The 23,799-nt window shown below is 47.1% G+C and overlaps 1 protein-coding gene and 1 non-coding gene across 2 annotated transcripts in view; both read left to right on the top strand.

Moving 5' to 3' along the window:
* The window catches only part of fam135a (family with sequence similarity 135 member A), a 54,022-nt gene that overhangs the window by 22,043 nt on the left and 8,180 nt on the right, over nucleotides 1-23,799 (top strand). Inside the window, 16 exon segments of the mRNA XM_045211548.1 lie at nucleotides 1,650-1,720; nucleotides 2,469-2,642; nucleotides 4,254-4,380; nucleotides 5,820-5,973; nucleotides 7,526-7,603; nucleotides 8,330-8,379; nucleotides 8,669-8,827; nucleotides 11,855-11,928; nucleotides 13,594-13,748; nucleotides 14,216-14,410; nucleotides 14,678-15,969; nucleotides 15,971-16,585; nucleotides 16,587-16,774; nucleotides 17,709-17,869; nucleotides 18,183-18,274; nucleotides 23,078-23,175. Of these exon segments, the coding sequence (XP_045067483.1) occupies nucleotides 1,650-1,720; nucleotides 2,469-2,642; nucleotides 4,254-4,380; nucleotides 5,820-5,973; nucleotides 7,526-7,603; nucleotides 8,330-8,379; nucleotides 8,669-8,827; nucleotides 11,855-11,928; nucleotides 13,594-13,748; nucleotides 14,216-14,410; nucleotides 14,678-15,969; nucleotides 15,971-16,585; nucleotides 16,587-16,774; nucleotides 17,709-17,869; nucleotides 18,183-18,274; nucleotides 23,078-23,175 (3,683 nt within the window).
* On the top strand, nucleotides 6,054-6,129 carry trnaa-ggc. The gene has a single exon. It is a non-coding gene; the product is annotated as a tRNA-Ala (tRNA).

Below are 23,799 nucleotides of genomic sequence, written 5' to 3'. Positions count from 1 at the left end.
AAGGAAGCTAGACTGTAGGCTAATACAAGGAAGCTAGACTGTAGGCTAATACAAGGAAGCTAGACTGTAGCCTAAGACAAGGAAGCTAGACTGTAGCCTAAGACAAGGAAGCTAGACTGTAGCCTAAGACAAGGAAGCTAGACTGTAGGCTAAGACAAGGAAGCTAGACTGTAGGCTAAGACAAGGAAGCTAGACTGTAGGCTAAGACAAGGAAGCTAGACTGTAGCCTAAGACAAGGAAGCTAGACTGTAGGCTAATACAAGGAAGCTAGACTGTAGGCTAATACAAGGAAGCTAGACTGTAGCCTAAGACAAGGAAGGCTAGACTGTAGCCTAAGACAAGGAAGCTAGACTGCTAGCCTAAGACAAGGGAAGCTAGACTGTAGGGTAAGACAAGGAAGCTAGACTGTAGGCTAAGACAAGGAAGCTAGACTGTAGGCTAAGACAAGGAAGCTAGACTGTAGGCTAATACAAGGAAGCTAGACTGTAGGCTAATACAAGGAAGCTAGACTGTAGCCTAAGACAAGGAAGCTAGACTGTAGCCTAAGACAAGGAAGCTAGACTGTAGCCTAAGACAAGGAAGCTAGACTGTAGGCTAAGACAAGGACTAGACTGTAGGCTAAGACAGGAAGCTAGACTGTAGCCTAAGACAAGGAAGCTAGACTGTAGGCTAATACAAGGAAGCTAGACTGTAGGCTAATACAAGGAAGCTAGACTGTAGGCTAAGACAAGGAAGCTAGACTGTAGCCTAAGACAAGGAAGCTAGACTGTAGGCTAAGACAAGGAAGCTAGACTGTAGGCTAAGACAAGGAAGCTAGACTGTAGGCTAAGACAAGGAAGCTAGACTGTAGGCTAAGACAAGGAAGCTAGACTGTAGGCTAAGACAAGGAAGCTAGACTGTAGGCTAAGACAAGGAAGCTAGACTGTAGGCTAAGACAAGGAAGCTAGACTGTAGGCTAAGACAAGGAAGCTAGACTGTAGGCTAAGACAAGGAAGCTAGACTGTAGGCTAAGACAAGGAAGCTAGACTGTAGGCTAAGACAAGGAAGCTAGACTGTAGTCTAAGACCGTGACCAATGACCAAGTTGTCGTTGTGATGGTTAGAATCAGTTCTGCTAAAGAGGGCAATAGGCTCTGGCTAGCCTATGTTCAAATGTCCACACTAGCATACTACTTACAATGCCCCATACATTGCTTCATACTAAGTGAGCTTGAGCTGCACTGCAGTTTTCCATATGATTGGCCAATTAGATGCAGGCTATTTAGCCTAGATTTATTTAGCCTTAGTGTAGCCAATTTAGCCTAATGTCTCACATGGATATTGTTCAGAATTGCATCTTCTAAAATAAATACGTGGTATGATGGTATGGATATAGGAAGAGAGCCTCTTGATATGTATTTTCCAGGCTGAAGTGATTTGTGTTCCCTCTGAGTTCTGTCCCTCCATACTAACGTACTACTACGAATGCATGCCCAGTACTGCACATTGCTTCATACTACATAGTATGCTAGCGAATGGTGCTCTTGGGTTGTTGTGATGGTGGAAATCAGTTCCTCTGTAGAAGGGAAATAGGCTCACTTTCATTCTCACTCACTCACTGTTTTTTCACACTGAAATAATTGTTTACCGTCTGTTTCTGCCCCTCTTAAGGTAGAAGAATCCCTCAATGACATGGACTTCCAGCTCTCCCTGGAGTTGTACTTCACAGATGGAGACTTCTCGTACGTTTCATCATGGCCCAACACTTTGCTACTCATGCTGTTATCAGATCTTATTCTAACACCATTTGATTTTTTAAAAACATTTTAGTCATTTAGCAGACGCTCTTATCCAGAGCGACTTACAGTTAGTGAGTGCATACATTTTCATACTGGCCCCTCGTGGGAATCGAACCCACAACCCTGGCGTTGCAAACGCCATGCTCTACCAACTGAGCTACACGGAAATCTCTTAGATACTGTACTTAAAGCGTTTTCTTTAGCCTGCCTAGAAAGCCAGATGGATGGGTGTTGAAGGTTTGCGACTATTGCACCAGGCATACTTGAAATTCTTCAAGTAGTACTTTAACCCAGGTCTGGCTATTTTTAGATAAAGATTGTTTTTGAATGGCTGTCATGGTGTCCTTAATAAAACCTGCCTGCCATTTTTAGACCCGTTTGATGGTGCATGTTTATAGCGCGGGCATGTCCAGTACAGCAGGGAATTTCAAGGAGTGGAATCGTTCTTGTGACTTATCTGTGTAATTACTGTACTTTGCTTGTCTTGTCAGTTTAGTTCAACTTTGTTTATCCCCTCTGTGGTGATTATTAATACAATATTATTATTAATACAATATCCAAATGTTTTCCAATACATTAGATGGAAACATTGCATGCAGTTTGTTATATTCGTTATATTTATATATGAATACGTTTTTCTATTGTATGATTTGAATTTCTCGGAAAACGTTCCTCCCCTCTTTCCCACTAGGCCCGAGGAGCTTAGCTCCCTGCAGAACATCAGCAGTCGGTCCCTCCGCTTGCACTTTAGCCTGAACAGAGGCATCCACCAACACATCAATATCATGTTCGACTACTTCCACCTGTCTGTCGTCTCTATGGCCGTCCACGCATCCCTGGTCGCCCTGCACCAGCCACTCATCAGGTAACACACACACCCACTCACACTCCCACTAACACACACACACACCCACTAACACACACACACACTGACACACCCACTAACACACACACACACACACACACTAACACACACACACACACTGACACACCCACTAACACACACACACTGACACACCCACTAACACACACACACCCACTAACACACACACACACTGACACACCCACTAACACACACACACACTGACACACCCACTAACACACACACACCCACTAACACACACACACACTGACACACCCACTAACACACACACACCCACTAACACACACACACCCACTAACACACACACACACTGACACACCCACTAACACACACACTCACTGACACACCCACTAACACACACACACCCACTAACACACACACACACACACACCCACTAACACACACACTCACTGACACACCCACTAACACACACACACCCACTAACACACACACACACACACACCCACTAACACACACACACACACACACTAACACACACACACACACTGACACACCCACTAACACACACTCACTGACACACCCACTAACACACACACACACACTGACACACCCACTAACACACACACACCCACTAACACACACACACCCACTAACACACACACACCCACTAACACACACACCCACCCACTAACACACACCCACCCACTAACACACACACACACTGACACACCCACTAACACACACACACCCACTAACACACACACTCAATGACACACACACACACTGACACACCCACTAACACACACACACCCACTAACACACACACACACTGACACACCCACTAACACACACACACCCACTAACACACACACTCACTGACACACACACACACTGACACACCCACTAACACACACACACCCACTAACACACACACACACACTGACACACCCACTAACACACACACACCCACTAACACACACACTCACTGACACACACACACACTGACACACCCACTAACACACACACACCCACTAACACACACACTCACTAACACACACACTCACTGACACACCCACTAACACACACACACCCACTAACACACACACACACTGACACACCCACTAACACACACACACCCACTAACACACACACCCACCCACTAACACACACACACACTGACACACCCACTAACACTCACACACCCACTAACACACACACTCACACACCCACTAACACTCACACACCCACTAACACACACACTCACACACCCACTAACACACACACTCACACACCCACTAACACACACACACACTCACAACCCCCCACCCCTGTCAGTCATCTCTAAGGCCTTCCACACCTCCCTGGTCGCCCTGCACCATCCCCTCATCAGGTAGTGCACGCAATGTTTATCAGTGGTCGAAAGTACTACACTATATAGGGAATAGGGTGTGACTTGGGACTGACTTGGACTAAACTATAGTTTTGTTAGATTTGGATATATCATCACTGATAACATATCACTACACTATATTTTGTTCCAACCTACAGTTCAGACTGTGTCTCCAGTGCAGTATAACTGAAACGTGTTGACCAGTAAGGCCTGTTTCCTTAATGGCCGTATGTCTTTTCTAGTTTCCCCCGGCCAGTGAAGAGTACATGGCTGAACCGCAACGCCCCCCAGCAGAGTAAAGACTCCATCATCCCAGCCCTGGAGAATGTGGTGTTTGGAACCAGCTATGTCAAACAGCTGTCTCCTGATGTAAGTATAGATTAAGCCTTAGGGCTGTCCTCGACTAAAAACAATCTTGGTCGACCGAGAGTCGTCTGTTCTGAAATGTGTATTTTTCCATATATAGACACACCCTATGTGTTTTAATAAAATCAACTCCATGTATTGAGCTTGTCTGATGCTTTAAGTGCAACATTATTCTTTCCACATATTGTTACGTTACGGCCTTATTCTAAAATGGATTAAATGAATTGTTTTCCTCATCAATCTACACATAATACCCTGCAACGACAAAGCAAAAACAGCTTTTTAGACCTTTTTGCACATTTTATACAAAATAAAGAACAGGAATACCTTATTTACATAAGTACTCCTAATTCCGGGTATCTTCCAACCGTGATTTCTGTATTTTTCAACCCTTAGTCTGCTGCTAATGACTTATCTAAGTGACTGTTCTGCAGCCAGGGACAAGCTGTGCTTTCTGAAGACTGGAAGGTACAGGGCAGAAGATGGGATTGAGGAAGGAAAGCAAGTTGTGGGAGGAGAGGTTATTGACCGATAAGATGGGGAAGAAGAAGTGCTACTAGAAGCCATTAGTGAGAGATGTTTGATTTTAGCTGGAGGCCTAGGAGTAATTGGTTGGTGATAACATGGACATGGAGAAGGGTAGATGGGTTGATGCCTGAATGCAACAGGCTCACTGAAGTGGAACGCTAGAGGCAATGCTTAGTCCCCTCATCACTCTTAGATACATGCTACCAGTCCTACTGGGGAAGCTCAGCACACACACACACACACACACACACACACACACACACACACACACACACACACACACACACACACACACACACACACACACACACACACACAGTTCAGAAAGCAGTGAAATCCATCGACCTCTTCTCATCATTCCATAACAGCCTCCTCCTTAGTAATGGCTTTCCAGTCAGTGGTACCATACAGGTTATTGCACATCAAATTAATTGCAGGCGATAAATGGAAGGGATAAGGTTATATGCATATTTTATATGTTGAGTTTTGCCAAATGACAGGCCTGATAAGATGCTTGTCTTTGAGTGATGTATTTGGGGATTTCTCCAGATATAAAAGTTAGCTAGCCTAGTGTGCTTGTGCTGCTTGTAGAAAAGGCTTGTATTTACCAAGCTAGCTAGTTCTTCCCATAACAGACGGAGAATGTGATCTGATAAGACAGATCTTGGCGTAGGCAAAGCAGCATAGTAGTATCATAGGTTAAAAGGGTAATCATCGATTTGAAGTTAACAAAGCAGCCATTACTTAGTAAACCATAAAGGAATGCATTGAGGAATCCTTTCTCTTCATTGTGACCTTGTCTTAACTCTGTGTGTGTGTGTGTGTGTGTGTGTGTGTGTGTGTCACAGCGTCTGTGACATGTTATAACCTGTTATAACCTGTTATTAACACCCTGTGTTTCTCCCTCCCTTCAGGGCAGGACATTCCTGGTTTCAGACCAATGTCTGCAGCATGCATTCAGCCTTCACCACAGTCTCTGTGCCAGCCTGCTGCTGGCCTACCAGGGCCTGTTTGGTTACTTTACCTCCGTCAGCAAGGACCTGCCCTCCTCACACCGCATGGAGCTAGGTAGGCCTACACTACTCCACACCATGGTAACACAGGCTCTCTGACACTAGAAACAGTCTAACTCACACACCTGTCACATAGGCCTCCTGTAGCTCAGTTGGTAGAGCATGGCGCTGGCAATGCCAGGGTTGTGGGTTCGATTCCCACGGGAGGCCAGTATGAAAAATGTATGCACTCACTTAACTGTAAGTCGCTCTGGATAAGAGCGTCTGCTAAATGACTAAAATGTAAATGTAAATAACCAGGTGCGTGGAGAAAAATAGTATGAACTCAAACTGAAATGTAAAGAAACTCCAGGACACTGGTGATCTTGATGCTCTACAGATGTAATGGATCTGTTGCGGTGACATACTGGGTCATTCCTGTATACTCCATATATTACCTCAGACTTTACTAAGCTGGACCTGCTGCTTGATTTCACTGCAGGGCTTGAGTTGATTGATTTGATTTAGAGAGCACTGATACCCAGTGAGATCATTCAGGGAGATTAGGCTATGTATTAAACCCCAACATGATCCAGAAACACACACACAAAGATCTAGCCTGCTACTACCAGACCTTTCTGTTATAACGCTCTGTTTAATATTGTGTTCTTCTCTCTTTTGCTTTTAATAATATCTGTATCTAGAATGAGTATGATTCATGTTACATTTATGTGTTGTTTATCACAGTATCTGTATCTAGAATGAGTATGATGTATGTTCCTGTATGTTACATTGTGTTGGTGAACTGGCTGTGTTGTTTATCATTAGTATTTGCATGTCATCGTTTGCTCCCTGCCCCCTAAAACAAAAGGATGAACATGATGGTAGTAGGTCACTTGCTCACCTTTCCCACTTGGAGTACTGCCTTACTGCAGTAGTGTCCTGGCGGTGGGTCACACATCTAATCATATTCACCGCTAACTGGAACGGATGTAAGACCACTGAGCTTTTAGGTTATTCTAACCCTTTACATTGTAACCTAGGGAACAACTATGCCCTGCCCTGTAAGGTATTGGTCTGTAGGCAGTAGGCTCTGGCTTTGACGCGCCACCTCTCATGGTCCTGAAGGTTAAAGGGATAGTAGGAGATTGTTGGTGTTTTGATGTTTAGGTGTTTTTAAAGGGATATGGTGCAAGATCTGGCCATTTTAAGCTGTTTTCTACTTACCCAGAGTCGAATGAACTCGATACCATTTTTATGTCTCTGCATGCAGTATAAAGGAAGTTATAGATGGTTAACAGATGCATACAAATGGTTTCCATCAGTTCATCTGACTCTTGGGAAGTAGATAAAGGGCACTATTGCCAGAATCTCGGACTGTCCCTTTAAAACACCTAAACAACTAAAACCAGCTGCATGTATAACTTCACAACTCCACACATAACATAAACTCTTCACCCTACAACTAGCTTTGGTCTGGTGCTTCACACACAGTTAGTCACAGTCACAACAAACTTTTAATCCTAAACATGATAAGACTTATTAATCCATTCTAGCCTTAGAGGGCATAGTAACAACAAAAACAAGGTTAAACATGCCCTTGTATATGTGCCAATCACTCCTACTAGCCAAGCCCAGCATGCAAGTCCTTTATGAGAGAGTACTCAGAAGACCCTTCCCTCCAGACCAAAGAGACGTCTTCATAGGTATGTCCCCCTACCTGAACCCTACCCTCCTACCCTCTACCCTCAATTCATCCTGCTTCTTCATAGCTTTTCTTTTTCTGTTTGGTTTCTTTGGTTTCTCCTCTTTTAGGTTATTTTCTTTTTTCCTCACACACCTGGTCATCTTTCTCTGTGCTTCAATCCTTCAGTCTTTCAGTCACAATGAGTACTAGAGCCCAGTGCCTATCATAGTCATCTGTCTGTTGTCTATTCAAACACTCCTTTCTCTCCACAGGGGGGCCTTCTTCTTAAAGTCCTTTTCTGTCAGTCATATCTCCGGTGGCCAGGTCTCTCTCTCTCTCTCTCCTCTCTCTCTCTCTCTCTCTCTCTCTCTCTCTCTCTCTCTCTCTCTCTCTCTCTCTCTCTCTCTCTCTCTCTCTCTCTCTCTCTCTCTCTCTCTCTCTCTCTCTCTCTCTCTCTCTCTCTCTCTCTCTCTCTCTCTCTCTCTTCTCTCTTCTCTCTTCTCTCTTCTCTCTTCTCTCTTCTCTCTTCTCTCTCCTCTCTCTCTCTCTCTCTCTCTCTCCTCTCTCCTCTCTCTCTCTCTCTCATCTTCTTGTCCTCTCTTCATCCATCTGATTAACTCCTATGTCTAATGATACTGTTGATTTTCAAGCCTTTCAGGCTCGACTGAAACAACAGATCTTTATATGATCGTGGAATTGACAAGAAAAAACGATCTCTTTTAATGATCTTTGTTTTGTTCTCCAGAGAAACTAGATGTAGAGAACCGTCTCACTGAGCTCTGTGATCAAGTCAAGGTACGATATTTGTTTCTGCAATCAGCTCACTGGCCGATCCCTTTTCATAGTTAAGTCGATAGAGCTACTTACTGCACTAATCACTTGCAACACTATGGCAGGTCTCCCTGACCCAGATTAAAGCCTAGTCCTGGACTCCTGGATGAAGGTCTTCATTGAGTATGATTGGATTTGAAATCAAATAGATACAAGGAAGTATTGGAACAGGGCCTGTTTGTGTTTTACCTTGTCTCTGTGGCGCCCCCTGGTGTCTGTACTGGGCTGATCCATGTCCCCCTCTCTCCCACAGCAGAGGGCGGAGAGCCCGGATGAGCTGGCAGAGCTGGTCAATATGAACCTGGCCCAGCTGTGTTCCCTCCTCATGGCGCTGTGGGGTCAGTTCCTGGAGGTGGTCTCACTGCAGGAGAATGTTGCTGCCCTGCTGGCCATGGAGCATCACACACTCAGAGTGAGTAGAGTAGGATCACTTCCCCCCTAGCACCACTAACCCTAACCCTGCTGGCCATGGAGCATCACACTAACCCTACTAACCCTGCTGGCCATGGAGCATCACACTAACCCTACTAACCCTGCTGGCCATGGAGCATCACACTAACCCTACTAACCCTACTAACCCTGCTGGCCATGGAGCATCACACTAACCCTACTAACCCTGATGGCCATGGAGCATCACACTAACCCTACTAACCCTGCTGGCCATGGAGCATCACACTAACCCTACTAACCTTAACCCTGCTGGCCATGGAGCATCACACTAACCCTACTAACCCTGCTGGCCATGGAGCATCACACTAACCCTACTAACCTTAACCCTGCTGGCCATGGAGCATCACACTAACCCTACTAACCCTGCTGGCCATGGAGCATCACACTAACCCTACTAACCCTGCTGGCCATGGAGCATCACACTAACCCTACTAACCCTGCTGGCCATGGAGCATCACACTAACCCTACTAACCCTGCTGGCCATGGAGCATCACACTAACCCTACTAACCCTACTAACCCTGCTGGCCATGGAGCATCACACTAACCCTACTAACCCTGCTGGCCATGGAGCATCACACTAACCCTACTAACCCTACTAACCCTGCTGGCCATGGAGCATCACACTAACCCTACTAACCCTACTAACCCTGCTGGCCATGGAGCATCACACTAACCCTACTAACCCTGCTGGCCATGGAGCATCACACTAACCCTACTAACCCTGATGGCCATGGAGCATCACACTAACCCTACTAACCTTAACCCTGCTGGCCGTGGAGCATCACACTAACCCTACTAACCCTGATGGCCATGGAGCACCTCACACTGAGTGAGTGGAAGGGGATTTTTCCTGGTTAATCAGGATTTCCTGCATTCATTGAAATTGTCCTACCCCCAAACCAATGTTGTCCTGATCAACTTTTTTATTTTTATTTATTTATTTTATTTCACCTTTATTTAACCAGGTAAGCCAGTTGAGAACAGGTTCTCATTTACAACTGCGACCTAGCCAAGATAAAGCAAAGTAGTGCAATAAAAACAACACAGAGTTACATATGGGGTAAAGAAAAAAAACATAAAGTCAGAAAATACAACAGAAAATATATATACAGTGTGTGCAAATGTAGCAAGTTATGGAGGTAAGGCAATAAATGGGCTATAGTGCAGAATAATTACAATAGTATTAACACTGGAATGCTAGATGTGCAAGAGATTGTGTGCAAATAGAGATACTGGGGTGCAAAAGAGCAAATTAAATAACAATATAGGGATGAGGTAGTTGGGTGGGCTAATTTCAGATGGGCTGTGTACAGGTGCAGTGATCGGTAAGGTGCTCTGACAACTGATGCTTAAAGTTATTGGGGAGATAAGAGTCTCCAGCTTCAGAGATTTTTGCAATTCGTTCCAGTCATTGGCAGCAGAGAACTGGAAGGAATGGCGGCCAAAGGAGGTGTTGGCTTTGGGAATGACCAGTGAGATATACCTGCTGGGCCAGACTACGGGTGGGTGCTGCTATGGTGACCAATGAGCTAAGATAGGGCGGGGATTTGCCTAGCAGTGATTTATAGATGGCCTGGAGCCAGTGGGTTTGACGACGAACATGTAGTGAGGACCAGCCAACAAGAGCGTACAGGTCACAGTGGTGGGTAGTGTATGGGGCTTTGGAGACAAAACGGATGGCACTGTGATAGACTACATCCAATTTGCTGAGTAGAGTGTTGGAGGCTATTTTGTAAATGACATCGCTTGGAGTCAAGGATCGGTAGGATAGTCAGTTTTACGAGGGCATGTTTGGCAGCATGAGTGAAGGAGGCTTTGTTGCGAAATAGGAAGCCGATTCTAGATTTAACTTTGGATTGGAGATTCTTTATGTGAGTCTGGAAGTTGAGTTTACAGTCTAACCAGACACCTAGATATTTGTAGTTGTCCACATCTCTAGGTCAGACCCTCGAGTGGTGATTCTAGTCGGGTGGGCGGTGCCTAGCAGCGTTCGATTGAAAGCATGCATTTAGTTTTACTAGTGTTTAAGAGCAGTTGAAGGCTACTGAAGGATTGTTGTATGGCATTGAAGCTCGTTTGGAGGTTCAACAACACAAGCTTTCAATTATATCCTGTTCTCTCATTTCAATAGCAGTGGAATTGATCATACTGTACGTTTTGTCAGTAAAGCAAGGAGACTGAAAAGATTTGGCATGGGTCCTCAGATCCTCAAAAAATTATACAGCTGCACCATCGAGAGCATCCTGACTGGTTGCATCACCGCCTGGTATGGCAACTGCTTGGCCTCCGACCGCAAGGCACTACAGAGGGTAGTGCGTACGGCCCAGTACATCACTGGGGCCAAGCTTCCTGCCATCCAGGACCTCTATACCAGGCGGTGTCAGAGGAAGGCCCTCAAAATTGTCAAAGACTCCAGCCACCCTAGTCACAGACTGTTCTCTCTGCTACCGCACGGCAAGCGGTACCGGAGTGCCAAGTCTAGGTCCAAAAGACTTCTCAACAGCTTCTACCCCCAAGCCATAAGACTCCTGAATAGCTAATCATGGCTACCCGGACTATTTGCACTGCCCCCCCACCCCATCTTTTTACGCTGCTGCTACTCTGTTAATTATTTATGCATAGTCACTTTAACTCTACCCACATGTACATATTACTTCAACTACCTCAACTAGCCGGTGCCCCCGCACATTGACTCTGCACCGGTACCCCCCTGTATATATAGCCTCCCTACTGTTATTTTATTTTACTTCTGCTCTTTTTTTCTCAACACTTTTTTGTTGTTTTATTCTACTTTTTTATTAAAAATAAATGCACTGTTGGTTAAGGGCTGTAAGTAAGCATTTCACTGTAATGTCTGCACCTGTTGTATTCGGCGCATGTGGCCAATACAATTTGATTTGATTTGAGAAAGCAGAGTCCAGTGTCAGCGTTCTGATGATTGGGAATTAATCTGTTCTCATTCTGGTCTCTTGCTCTTCTCATTTCAGGTGCGGAGATTTGCAGAGGCTTTCTTTTGTCTGGAACACCCGAGACAAACGGCCCTGGCCTATCAGGAACTACAGTAAGACAAACTACAAGCACGTCTTCCTTGTGTGTGTCTCTCTGTCTGTCTGTTTGTCTGTCTGCCTCCGTCTGTCTGTTTCTATGTTTGTGTGTATTTATATGATGAATTAACCACCAATTCACAACAACAGAAAGTGAAGATTATTACTGTTTTATTTTTCCCTCCTCCGTCTCCCCTCTCTCCCCTCCTCACGTCTCCCCTCCTCACGTCTCCCCTCCTCCGTCTCCCCTCTCTCCCCTCCTCCGTCTCCCCTCTCTCCCTCCTCCGTCTCCCTCTCCTCCGTCTCCCTCCTCCGTCTCCCCTCTCTCCCTCCTCCGTCTCCCTCTCTCTCCCCTCCTCCGTCTCCCTCTCTCCCCTCCTCACGTCTCCCTCTCTCTCCCTCCTCCCGTCTCCCTCTCTCTCCCTCCTCTGTCTCCCTCTCTCCCCCTCCTCCGTCTCCCCTCTCTCCCCTCCTCACGTCTCCCCTCCTCTGTCTCCTCTCTCTCCCCTCCTCCGTCTACCCCTCTCCCCTCCTCATGTCTCCCGTCGCTCACCTGCTCTGTCTCCCCTCTTCCGTCTCCTCTCTCTCCCCTCCTCCGTCTCCCTCTCTCTCCCTCCTCCGCCTCCCGTCTCTCCCCTCCTCGCCTCCCGTCTCTCCTCCTCTCGCCTCCCGTCTCTCCCTCCTCTGTCTCCCTCTCTCCCTCCTCCCGTCTCCCTCTCCCCTCCTCCGTCTCCCCTCTCTCCCCTCCTCACGTCTCCCCTCCTCCGTCTCCCCTCTCTCCCTCCTCCGTCTCCCCTCTCTCCCTCCTCCGTCTCCCTCTCTCCCTCCTCCGTCTCCCTCTCTCCCTCCTCCGTCTCCCTCTCTCCGTCTCCCTCTCTCCCCTCCTCACGTCTCCCTCCTCTCTCTCCCTCCTCCGTCTCCCCTCTCCCTCCTCCGTCTCCCTCTCTCCCCTCCTCACGTCTCCCCTCTCTCCCCTCCTCCCGTCTCCCTCTCTCCCCTCCTCCGTCTCCCCTCTCTCCCCTCCTCACGTCTCCCCTCTCTCCCTCCTCCGTCTCCCTCTCTCTCCCTCCTCACGTCTCCCCTCTCTCTCTCCTCCTCCCTCTCTCCCCTCCTCCGTCTCCCCTCTCTCCCTCCTCCGTCTCCCCTCTCTCCCCTCCTCCGTCTCCCCTCTCTCCCCTCCTCCGTCTCCCCTCTCTCCCCTCCTCACGTCTCCCCTCCTCACGTCTCCCCTCTCTCCCCCTCCTCCCCTCTCTCCCTCCTCCGTCTCCCCTCTCTCTCCCTCCTCACGTCTCTCCCTCTCTCCCTCTCTCCCCTCCTCCCGTCTCCCCTCTCTCCCCTCTCCTCTCTCTCCCTCCTCACGTCTCCCTCTCTCCCTCCTCACGTCTCCCCTCTCTCCCTCCTCACGTCTCCCTCTCTCTCCCCTCCTCACGTCTCCCTCTCTCTCCCTCCTCCGTCTCCCCTCTCTCCCTCCTCCCTCTCACGTCTCTCTCTCCCTCCTCACGTCTCCCCTCTCTCCCCCTCCTCCCGTCTCCCCTCTCTCCCCTCCTCACGTCTCCCCTCTCTCCCCTCCTCACGTCTCCCCTCTCTCCCCTCCTCACGTCTCCCCTCCTCTCCCCTCTCCCCTACTCACGTCTCCCCTCTCTCCCCTCCTCACGTCTCCCCTCTCTCCCCTCCTCCATCAGTGCTCACAGCCACCAGCAGATGACCACAGCCATCAAGAGCTCCTCCTACTTCCTGTCTCTACCACCACTTCCTGTTGCGTGTGCCGACCTGGACGGGGACATCAGCTCCCTGCCAATCATCTTCGAGGACAGATACCTGGACTCCATCACGGAAGGTCAGCTACACAATAGAAATAGAATGAAATAGATTCTGTTTCTGTATCTGTATGTGTAACAGGGCAGTCCGTTAGAGAGACACTTCTGCTATTTAAAATCCTACTCTTACACAGGGATGGGATCACTTCAATTTAGAAAGGTCAGGAAAGGAAGTATTGTTTTGGGGCTAGGTCATAATGTATGAATAGAGGGTTATGTTATAAAAGCAGGAATTTGGGATTAATCAGGGAAAATCACATTTACGCTTACACTTTGAAATATGATTCATACCATCACAGTAACTTGTTCATCCAAGTGCCTTGAACATTTGAAATAAGACTGGAAAGTGGCTACAGGGAAATGGATATATTTAGTCTGTTATGTTTACCGTCTATATATTCTGTCTGTTGATTCAGTTTACTGTGGCAGCACCATTTCACCTAATCAATTCTGGATGTTCTCCGTACTCTGGTTTCCCCTGCTTCAGATCGTGACGGGCCGTGGCTGGGCTTGCATAACCCCCGGAGTGGCTCCACGTCCTCTGGGAACTCTAAGGCCAGCTCATCCTCCTCCACTGCAGCTGCCGCAGCCTCCTTCCCCAGCCCCATCCTGGAGCCTCGGCCCCCAACCATGATGGACACAACCTGGCCCGATGACTGCCCAGACCTGCCCAAGTCCAAAGGTGTGTTGTTATTCATATGAATAGTTGCTATCATAGTTACTACGCTAGACGTTGATATTATAGTTATTGTGTGTTTTGCCCCCAGTGAGTACTGTCTCGCTTTATATGTCTTGGTAAATATGTCGGACAAATCCTTGACAATGCTTCCTTGAATGGAGTGGGAACCATGATGTTTTATTGATCTGTTTTATCAGTTCATCTGCAGCACGTTGGGTTTTTGATAAAACCACTTAGAAATAAATCACATCCTTTTTCTTTGTATTAAAGGCAAGTCGGTGAAACTGAAGAAGAACAGCAAGACTGAGAGGGAGAACGCCAAGAAGCTAATCAGGCAGGGATCCAAGGACTCTGTGGTTCTGGTGGGCTATAAGAACCTGGGGAAGGTTGCTAACTCAGCCAACCCTTCACAGCTAACACACAGAGAAGCTGACCAGGACAGAGAGGCCCAGGGACAGGGAGAGGCTGGCCTGAAGCAGCAGAGGGAGGAGAGGGAGAGGGGGGAGAGAGATGCCTTGCTGGGGGTGGGGGTGACTGGGGGAGACTGCAACACTGACATAAGGACTAGGATCTCCAAATCTTTTCCTGAGCCTGGTGCTACAACCACCACAGCCGCTGGACAGGCAAATGCTGTTCTTCATTTTGACTCTCTCCTTGAGGATGACGTCCTAGTGGCTAGCGGCGTGGCTAGTCAGAAAGGTTACTTCACAGCCTTGGTGAGTTTGGACACACCGAACAAGCCGGCCCAGGCTGGTCCTGGACCTGTAGCTGGATTAGCCACCACAGATCATAACCAAGTAATGGACAGACATTCTGTGGTGGACCACTGCAGCCAGACGCTGCCCCATCACTACACGCCTGGTTCTACCGCTACTGGGCTCAGGCACATCGAGGTCCAACCCAGTGACAAGGACCCGTACCAGGGGGACAAAGTGACAGTTCTCCTGCCATGTCGGACGGATGGGGATGGGACCTCAAATAGAGATATCCCAGAAATCACCCAGACAGACCTGTGTATGTCCGACTCTAAACACCCCGCTATGGGAGACTTGAGGTCTGAGGGGTCTGGCAGGCCTGGGAGTAAAGAGGTAACGGCAGAGGTTAGTCAGAGGCCAGGTCTGGTGCTTCTACAGCAGGTGAAAGGTGATTGTGTCAGGCTCCCACCAGACGGGGGTGCTGGAGTCCCCAGTGCCTCCTCCCGCCTCTCCGACTCGGGTATCGAGAGCGAGCCCAGCTCCTTCACTACCCAGCTGGCAACCCAGGGTGGCGGCGTAGGGCTGGCTGGGGCCCCTGAGACGGAGTTGGGCCCCCAGCAGACCGAACGGCCCCTACTCAGTCCTGCTCCCCGGTCCGTCCAGCCCACCTCTGTCCACAAGGGCAGCATGGGGGCTGGAGAGGGCCTCAACCCGGAGAGCACAGTCAGCGCGGTCAGCGGCGTCCAGTCTTCCCTCACCTCCATCAACTCGTTGCCCTCGGATGACGAAGGGGGAGGGGGGTACGTCTGTGTCCAGGGGCTCCAGCGGGGTAGGAGGAGGGGAGGCCGAGGGGCCATCAGGGGGAAGGAGGAAGTCCAGTGTTCTGGTACAGGAGCAACAGAGCCTGGTGTTCTCTGGAGAACCACCACCATCAGTCCCAACACGCTGCTCCGTACCCAGCCAAACACACCCCGACCCTGGGATGGGTCTCAACACCACTGCTAGTGGGGGTTCTGGTTCTCAATATCTGCCTCCTAGGACTTTTTCCTCAACCTCTGAGTCAACACTTAACACTGACCCCAGGTTGTTAACAGGTGCCTCTGAGGGGGCCGTAGGGGGTCCAGGTGCCCCCCGTAGTGAGCCCCAGACAGCCTCCTGCCCCTCCTCTAACTCCACCGCCAGCAGCAGTGACCTGGTCAAGAAGGGACTGGTAGAAAACTACTTTGGCTCGCGCTCCAGCACAGACGTCTCAGAGATCAGCCCTGTAGAGATGTCAGCTATCACCCTGGGGATACTGTCCGGAGCGGGGCCGGGGCCGCCTGTAGAGGAAGAGGAGGAAGAGGACAGCGAGATGATAGAGAACGGCTTCTACGAGGAAGGAGACGGCTTGGCGTTCCTGAACGGGGTCGTTGACGAGGAGGAGGAGGAAGAGGGGGATGGAGGGGGATGGAGGGGCGGTAGGGAGGAGTCTGTTGTTTGAACAGTTGGGACTGGAGCATGTTCAAGAGCCAAGGGGTGTTCCTCCAGGCTACGGTGCCCCTGTCTGCTCCCCCCTGGCCCCCAGCTCAGGGAGCTCTTCCCAGGGGAGACCTCCAGTCCCTACCCCCTCCACCACCCTCACCTCCAACAGCCTGCGCTGGTATGACAGCGCCCCCACACCACAGATGAAAGCGTGAGTCCACTGTCTAGTTATCTCATGTACTACAGTTCACACCTTGCTCAATCATTTCATTTCTGCTTCTTTAATGGTTTTATCTTACACCTTAGCTAGAGAAATGTTGCTCTGTTAACTTTACTGTATTAGGTTGATTTGACAGGGACAATGCACCATTTGCACATGAATGTGGTCCTGTGTGGCTCAGTCTGTAGAAAATGGCACTTGCAACGCCAAGGGTCGTAGGTTCAATTCCCGTTGGGACCACCCATATGTAAAATGTATGCATGCATGACTGTAAGTCAATTTGGATAAAATCATCTGCTATATGGCATATACAGTATACAAAACATTAGGGACACCTTCCTAATATTGAGTTGCACCCCACCTTTTGACCTTAGAACAGCCTCAATTTGTCGGGGCATGGACTCTACAAGGTGTCGAAAGCGTTCCACAGGGATGCTGGCCCATGTTGACTCCAGTGCTTCCCACAGTTGTGTCAAGTTGGCTGGATGTCCTTTGGGTGGTGGACCAATCTTGATACACACAGGAAACTGTTGAGCATTAAAAACCCAGCAGCATTGCAGTTCTTCACACAAACCAGTGCGCCTGGCACCTACTACCATACCCCATTCAAAGGCACTTCAGTCTTTTGTCTTGCCAATTCACCCTCTGAATGGCACACATTCACAATCCATCTCTCAATTGTCTCAAGGCTTAAAAATCCTTCTTTAACCTGGGATCATAGCTTTCACCTGGATTCACCTGGTCAGTATGTCATGGAAAGAGCAGGTGTTCTTAATGTTTTGTACACTCAGTGTATGTCATCAGTGTACAGTATTATTATTATTATTATTATCATAATAGCCTATTTTATTAAGCAACATTTCTGTATATGTGCCTGGGCAGGCAAATAAATAAAATGTCTCCCTTCCTTATCGTCATGGTGTAGTTTTGTTGTGGCCAAAGAGGAGTTGAAGCAGCTGAGACTACCAGGCTTCCTGTATAGTGAGGTGGGAGACCTGGCCTCCAATGTTCCTTACTTTAGCCTGGAGGAGGATGAGAACTCTGACGAGGGGATCCACCTCATCGTCTGTGTCCACGGCCTCGATGGTAACTAGACTTTATCCATTTAGTCCCATAATTTGTCCCATCTTTTTATCTGCTCTGTTGTTTGGGCACAGGACATCTTGTGGTCAAATATATTGAAAACCGACCTGGGTTCAAATACTATTGAAGTAATTTCAAATACGTTAGCTGGGCTTGATCGAGTTTGCCTTGGCAATGGAACCAATAGTAAAGCCCCGTCAGTGGCGTTCCAGACAGGTTAATGCATTGCTCATTGTATTTGAACGATTTCAAACGGTATTTGAACCCAGGTCTAATGTGAAATATCTTGGGTGTTCCTTCATTCTGCATCTTCCAGGTAACAGTGCAGACCTGCGTCTGGTGAAGACCTACCTGGAGCTGGGCCTACCTGGAGCTAGGATAGACTTCCTCATGTCAGAACGCAACCAGGTAACTAACCATAATGTACCACACCTAAACCATCCAACACTACCTCATTATGGGACACCTAAACCATCCAACACTACCTCATTATGGGACACCTAAACCATCCAACACTACCTCATTATGGGACACCTAAACCATCCAACACTACCTCATTATGGGACACCTAAACCATCCAACACTACCTCATTATGGGACACCTAAACCATCCAACACTACCTCATTATGGGACACCTAAACCATCCAACACTACCTCATTATGGGACACCTAAACCATCCAACACTACCTCATTATGGGACACCTAAACCATCCAACACTACCTCATTATGGGACACCTAAACCATCCAACACTACCTCATTATGGGACACCTAAACCATCCAACACTACCTCATTATGGGACACCTAAACCAACCAACACGACCTCATTATGGGACACCTAAACCATCCAACACTACCTCATTATGGGACACCTAAACCAACCAACACGACCTCATTATGGGACACCTAAACCAACCAACATGACCTCATTATGGGACACCTAAACCATCCAACACTACCTCATTATGGGACACCTAAACCAACCAACATGACCTCATTATGGGACACCTAAACCAACCAACATGACCTCATTATGGGACACCTAAACCAACCAACACGACCTCATTATGGGACACCTAAACCATCCAACACTACCTCATTATGGGACACCTAAACCAACCAACACGACCTCATTATGGGACACCTAAACCAACCAACATGACCTCATTATGGGACACCTAAACCAACCAACACGACCTCATTATGGGACACCTAAACCAACCAACATGACCTCATTATGGGACACCTAAACCAACCAATACCACCTCATTATGGGACACCTAAACCAACCAATACGACCTCATTATGGGACACCTAAACCATCCAACAATACCTCATTATGGGACACCTAAACCATCCAACACTACCTCATTATGGGACACCTAAACCAACCAACACGACCTCATTATGGGACACCTAAACCAACCAACATGACCTCATTATGGGACACCTAAACCAACCAATACCACCTCATTATGGGACACCTAAACCAACCAATACGACCTCATTATGGGACACCTAAACCAACCACCACTACCTCATTGTGGGACACCTAAACCAACCAACACTACCTCATTATGGGACACCTAAACCAACCAACCAACACTACCACATTATGAGACACCTAAACCAACCAACACTACTTCATTATGGGACACCTAAACCAACCAACCAACACTACCACATTATGAGACACCTAAACCAATCAACACTACCTCATTATGGGACACCTAAACCAACCAACCAACACAACCTCATTATGGGACACCTAAACCAACCAACCAACACTACCACATTATGAGACACCTAAACCAGCCAACACTACCTCATTATGGGACACCTAAACCAACCAACACTACCTCATTATGGGACACCTAAACCAACCAACACTACCTCATTATGGGACACCTAAACCAACCAACCAACACTACCACATTATGAGACACCTAAACCAACCAACACTACTTCATTATGGGACACCTAAACCAACCAACCAACACTACCACATTATGAGACACCTAAACCAATCAACACTACCTCATTATGGGAAACCTAAACCAATCAACACTACCTCATTATGGAACACCTAAACCAACCAACCAACACTACCTCATTATGAGACACCTAAACCAACCAACACTACCTCATTATGAGACACCTAAACCAACCAACACTACCTCATTATGAGACACCTAAACCAAACAACACTACCTCATTATGGGACACCTAAACCAACCAACATGACCTCATTATGGGACACCTAAACCAACCAATACGACCTCATTATGGGACACCTAAACCAACCACCACTACCTCATTGTGGGACACCTAAACCAGCCAACACTACCTCATTATGGGACACCTAAACCAACCAACACTACCTCATTATGGGACACCTAAACCAACCAACACTACCTCATTATGGGACACCTAAACCAACCAACCAACACTACCACATTATGAGACACCTAAACCAACCAACACTACTTCATTATGGGACACCTAAACCAACCAACATGACCTAAACCAACCAACATGACCTCACCAACCAACATGACATCTGCTAAATGACTAAAATGAAATGAAAAATGAATTATGGGACACCTAAACCAACCAACCAACACTACCACATTATGAGACACCTAAACCAGCCAACACTACCTCATTATGGGACACCTAAACCAACCAACACTACCTCATTATGGGACACCTAAACCAACCAACACTACCTCATTATGGGACACCTAAACCAACCAACCAACACTACCACATTATGAGACACCTAAACCAATCAACACTACCTCATTATGGGACACCTAAACCAACCAACCAACACTACCTAATTTTGAGACACGTAAACCAACCAACACTACCTCATTATGGGACACCTAAACCAATCAACACTACCTCATTATGGAACACCTAAACCAACCAACCAACACTACCTCATTATGAGACACCTAAACCAACCAACACTACCTCATTATGAGACACCTAAACCAACCAACACTACCTCATTATGGGACACCTAAACCAACCAACACTACCTCATTATGGGACACCTAAACCAACCAACCAACACTACCACATTATGAGACACCTAAACCAACCAACACTACTTCATTATGGGACACCTAAACCAACCAACCAACACTACCACATTATGAGACACCTAAACCAATCAACACTACCTCATTATGGGACACCTAAACCAACCAACCAACACTACCTCATTTTGAGACACGTAAACCAACCAGCACTACCTCATTATGGGACACCTAAACCAATCAACACTACCTCATTATGGAACACCTAAACCAACCAACCAACACTACCTCATTATGAGACACCTAAACCAACCAACAATACCTCATTATGAGACACCTAAACCAACCAACACTACCTCATTATGAGACACCTAAACCAAACAACACTACCTCATTATGGGACACCTAAACCAACCAACATGACCTCATTATGGGACACCTAAACCAACCAACCAACACTACCACATTATGAGACACCTAAACCAGCCAACACTACCTCATTATGGGACACCTAAACCAACCAACACTACCTCATTATGGGACACCTAAACCAACCAACCAACACTACCACATTATGAGACACCTAAACCAACCAACACTACTTCATTATGGGACACCTAAACCAACCAACCAACACTACCACATTATGAGACACCTAAACCAATCAACACTACCTCATTATGAGACACCTAAACCAAACAACACTATCTCATTATGGGACACCTAAACCAACCAACACTACCTCATTATGGGACACCTAAACCAACCAACCAACACTACCATATTATGAGACACCTAAACCAACCAACACTACCTCATTATGGGACACCTAAACCAACCAACCAACACTACCACATTATGAGACACCTAAACCAACCAACACGACCTCATTATGGGACACCTAAACCAATCAACACTACGTCATTATGGGACACCTAAACCAACCAATCAATCAATTTTATCAATCAATTTTATTTTATATAGCCCTTCTTACATCAGCTAATATCTCGAAGTGCTGTACAGAAACCCAGCCTAAAACCCCAAACAGCTAGTAATGCAGGTGTAGAAGCACGGTGGCTAGGAAAAACTCCCTAGAAAGGCGAAAGCCTAGGAAGAAACCTAGAGAGGAACCAGGCTATGAGGGGTGGCCAGTCCTCTTCTGGCTGTGCCGGGTGGAGATTATAACAGAACCATGCCAAGATGTTCAAAAATGTTCATAAGTGACAAGCATGGTCAAATAATAATCAGGAATAAATCTCAGTTGGCTTTTCATAGCCGATCATTAAGAGTTGAAAACAGCAGGTCTGGGACAGGTAGGGGTTCCATAACCGCAGGCAGAACAGTTGAAACTGGAATAGCAGCAAGGCCAGGCGGACTGGGGACAGCAAGGAGTCACCACGTACGGTAGTCCCGACGTATGGTCCTAGGGCTCAGGTCTCTCAGTTGGCTTTTCATAGCCGATCATTAAAGAGTTGAAAACAGCAGGTCTGGGACAGGTAGGGGTTTCGTAGCCGCAGGCAGAACAGTTGAAACTGGAATAGCAGCAAGGCCAGGCGGACTGGGGACAGCAAGGTGTCATCATGCCCGGTAGTCCTGACGTATGGTCCTAGGGCTCAGGTTCTCAGAGAGAACCAACCAACACTACCTCATTATGAGACACCTAAACCAACCAACACTACCACATTATGAGACACCTAAACCAACCAACACAACCTCATTATGGGACACCTAAACCAATCAACACTACCTCATTATGGGACACCTAAACCAACCAACCAACACTACCTCATTATGAGACACCTAAACCAACCAACACTACCTCATTATGAGACACCTAAACCAACCAACCAACACTACCACATTATGAGACACCTAAACCAACCAACACTACCTCATTATGGGACACCTAAACAAACCAACACTACCTCATCAGCCTCTTCACTTCACATTGTTATGGGACACTATGTATGACAACCAACAATGGATGGTTAATAGGAATTTGTTTTAATTTCGTCTCATGGGTGTGCAGTATTGTGTCATTGGATTGCAGTTTCGTCTGTATCCTCTTATGCAAGTGCAGTAAACAATGCTGTGTCCTTGTCTGTCTGTCGGTCTCTCTGTCTGTAGAACTTTAGGTCTGACTTTTGTTGTGTTACCCACAGAATGACACGTTTGCTGACTTTGAGCAGATGACAGACCGGCTGTTGGATGAAATAGTTCAGTACATTCAGATCTACAACCTCACCGTCTCTAAGATCAGGTACATATGGTTTATTCAGATCTACAACCTCACCGTCTCTAAGATCAGGTACATATGGTTTATTCAGATCTACAACCTCACAGTCTCTAAGATCAGGTACATATGGTTTATTCAGATCTACAACCTCACAGTCTCTAAGATCAGGTACATATGGTTTATTCAGATCTACAACCTCACAGTCTCTAAGATCAGGTACATATGGTTTATTCAGATCTACAACCTCACCGTCTCTAAGATCAGGTACATATGGTTTATTCAGATCTACAACCTCACCGTCTCTAAGATCAGGTACATATGGTTTATTCAGATCTACAAACTCGCCGTCTCTAAGATCAAATCCAATCCAATCAAATGTTATTCGTTACATGCGCCGAATACAACAGTTGTAGACCTTACAGTAAAATGCTTACTTACAAGCCCTTATGCACTCACTAACTGTAAGTCGCTCTGGATAAGAGCGTCTGCTAAATGACTAAAATGTAAATGTAAATGTTAACAAACAATGCAGTTTTAAGACAAATAAGTGATAAGTAAAAAATAAAAATAAAAATAGAAAAATAACATAATTAAAGAGCAGCAGTAAAATAACAGTAGCGAGGCTAAATACAAGGGGTACCGGTACAG

This window comes from Coregonus clupeaformis, chromosome 37 (genome assembly GCF_020615455.1).
Source record: "Coregonus clupeaformis isolate EN_2021a chromosome 37, ASM2061545v1, whole genome shotgun sequence".
Lineage (NCBI taxonomy): Eukaryota > Metazoa > Chordata > Actinopteri > Salmoniformes > Salmonidae > Coregonus > Coregonus clupeaformis.
The sequence above is the reverse complement of the archived record's forward strand: the minus strand, read 5'-3'. Positions and strand labels throughout refer to the sequence as shown.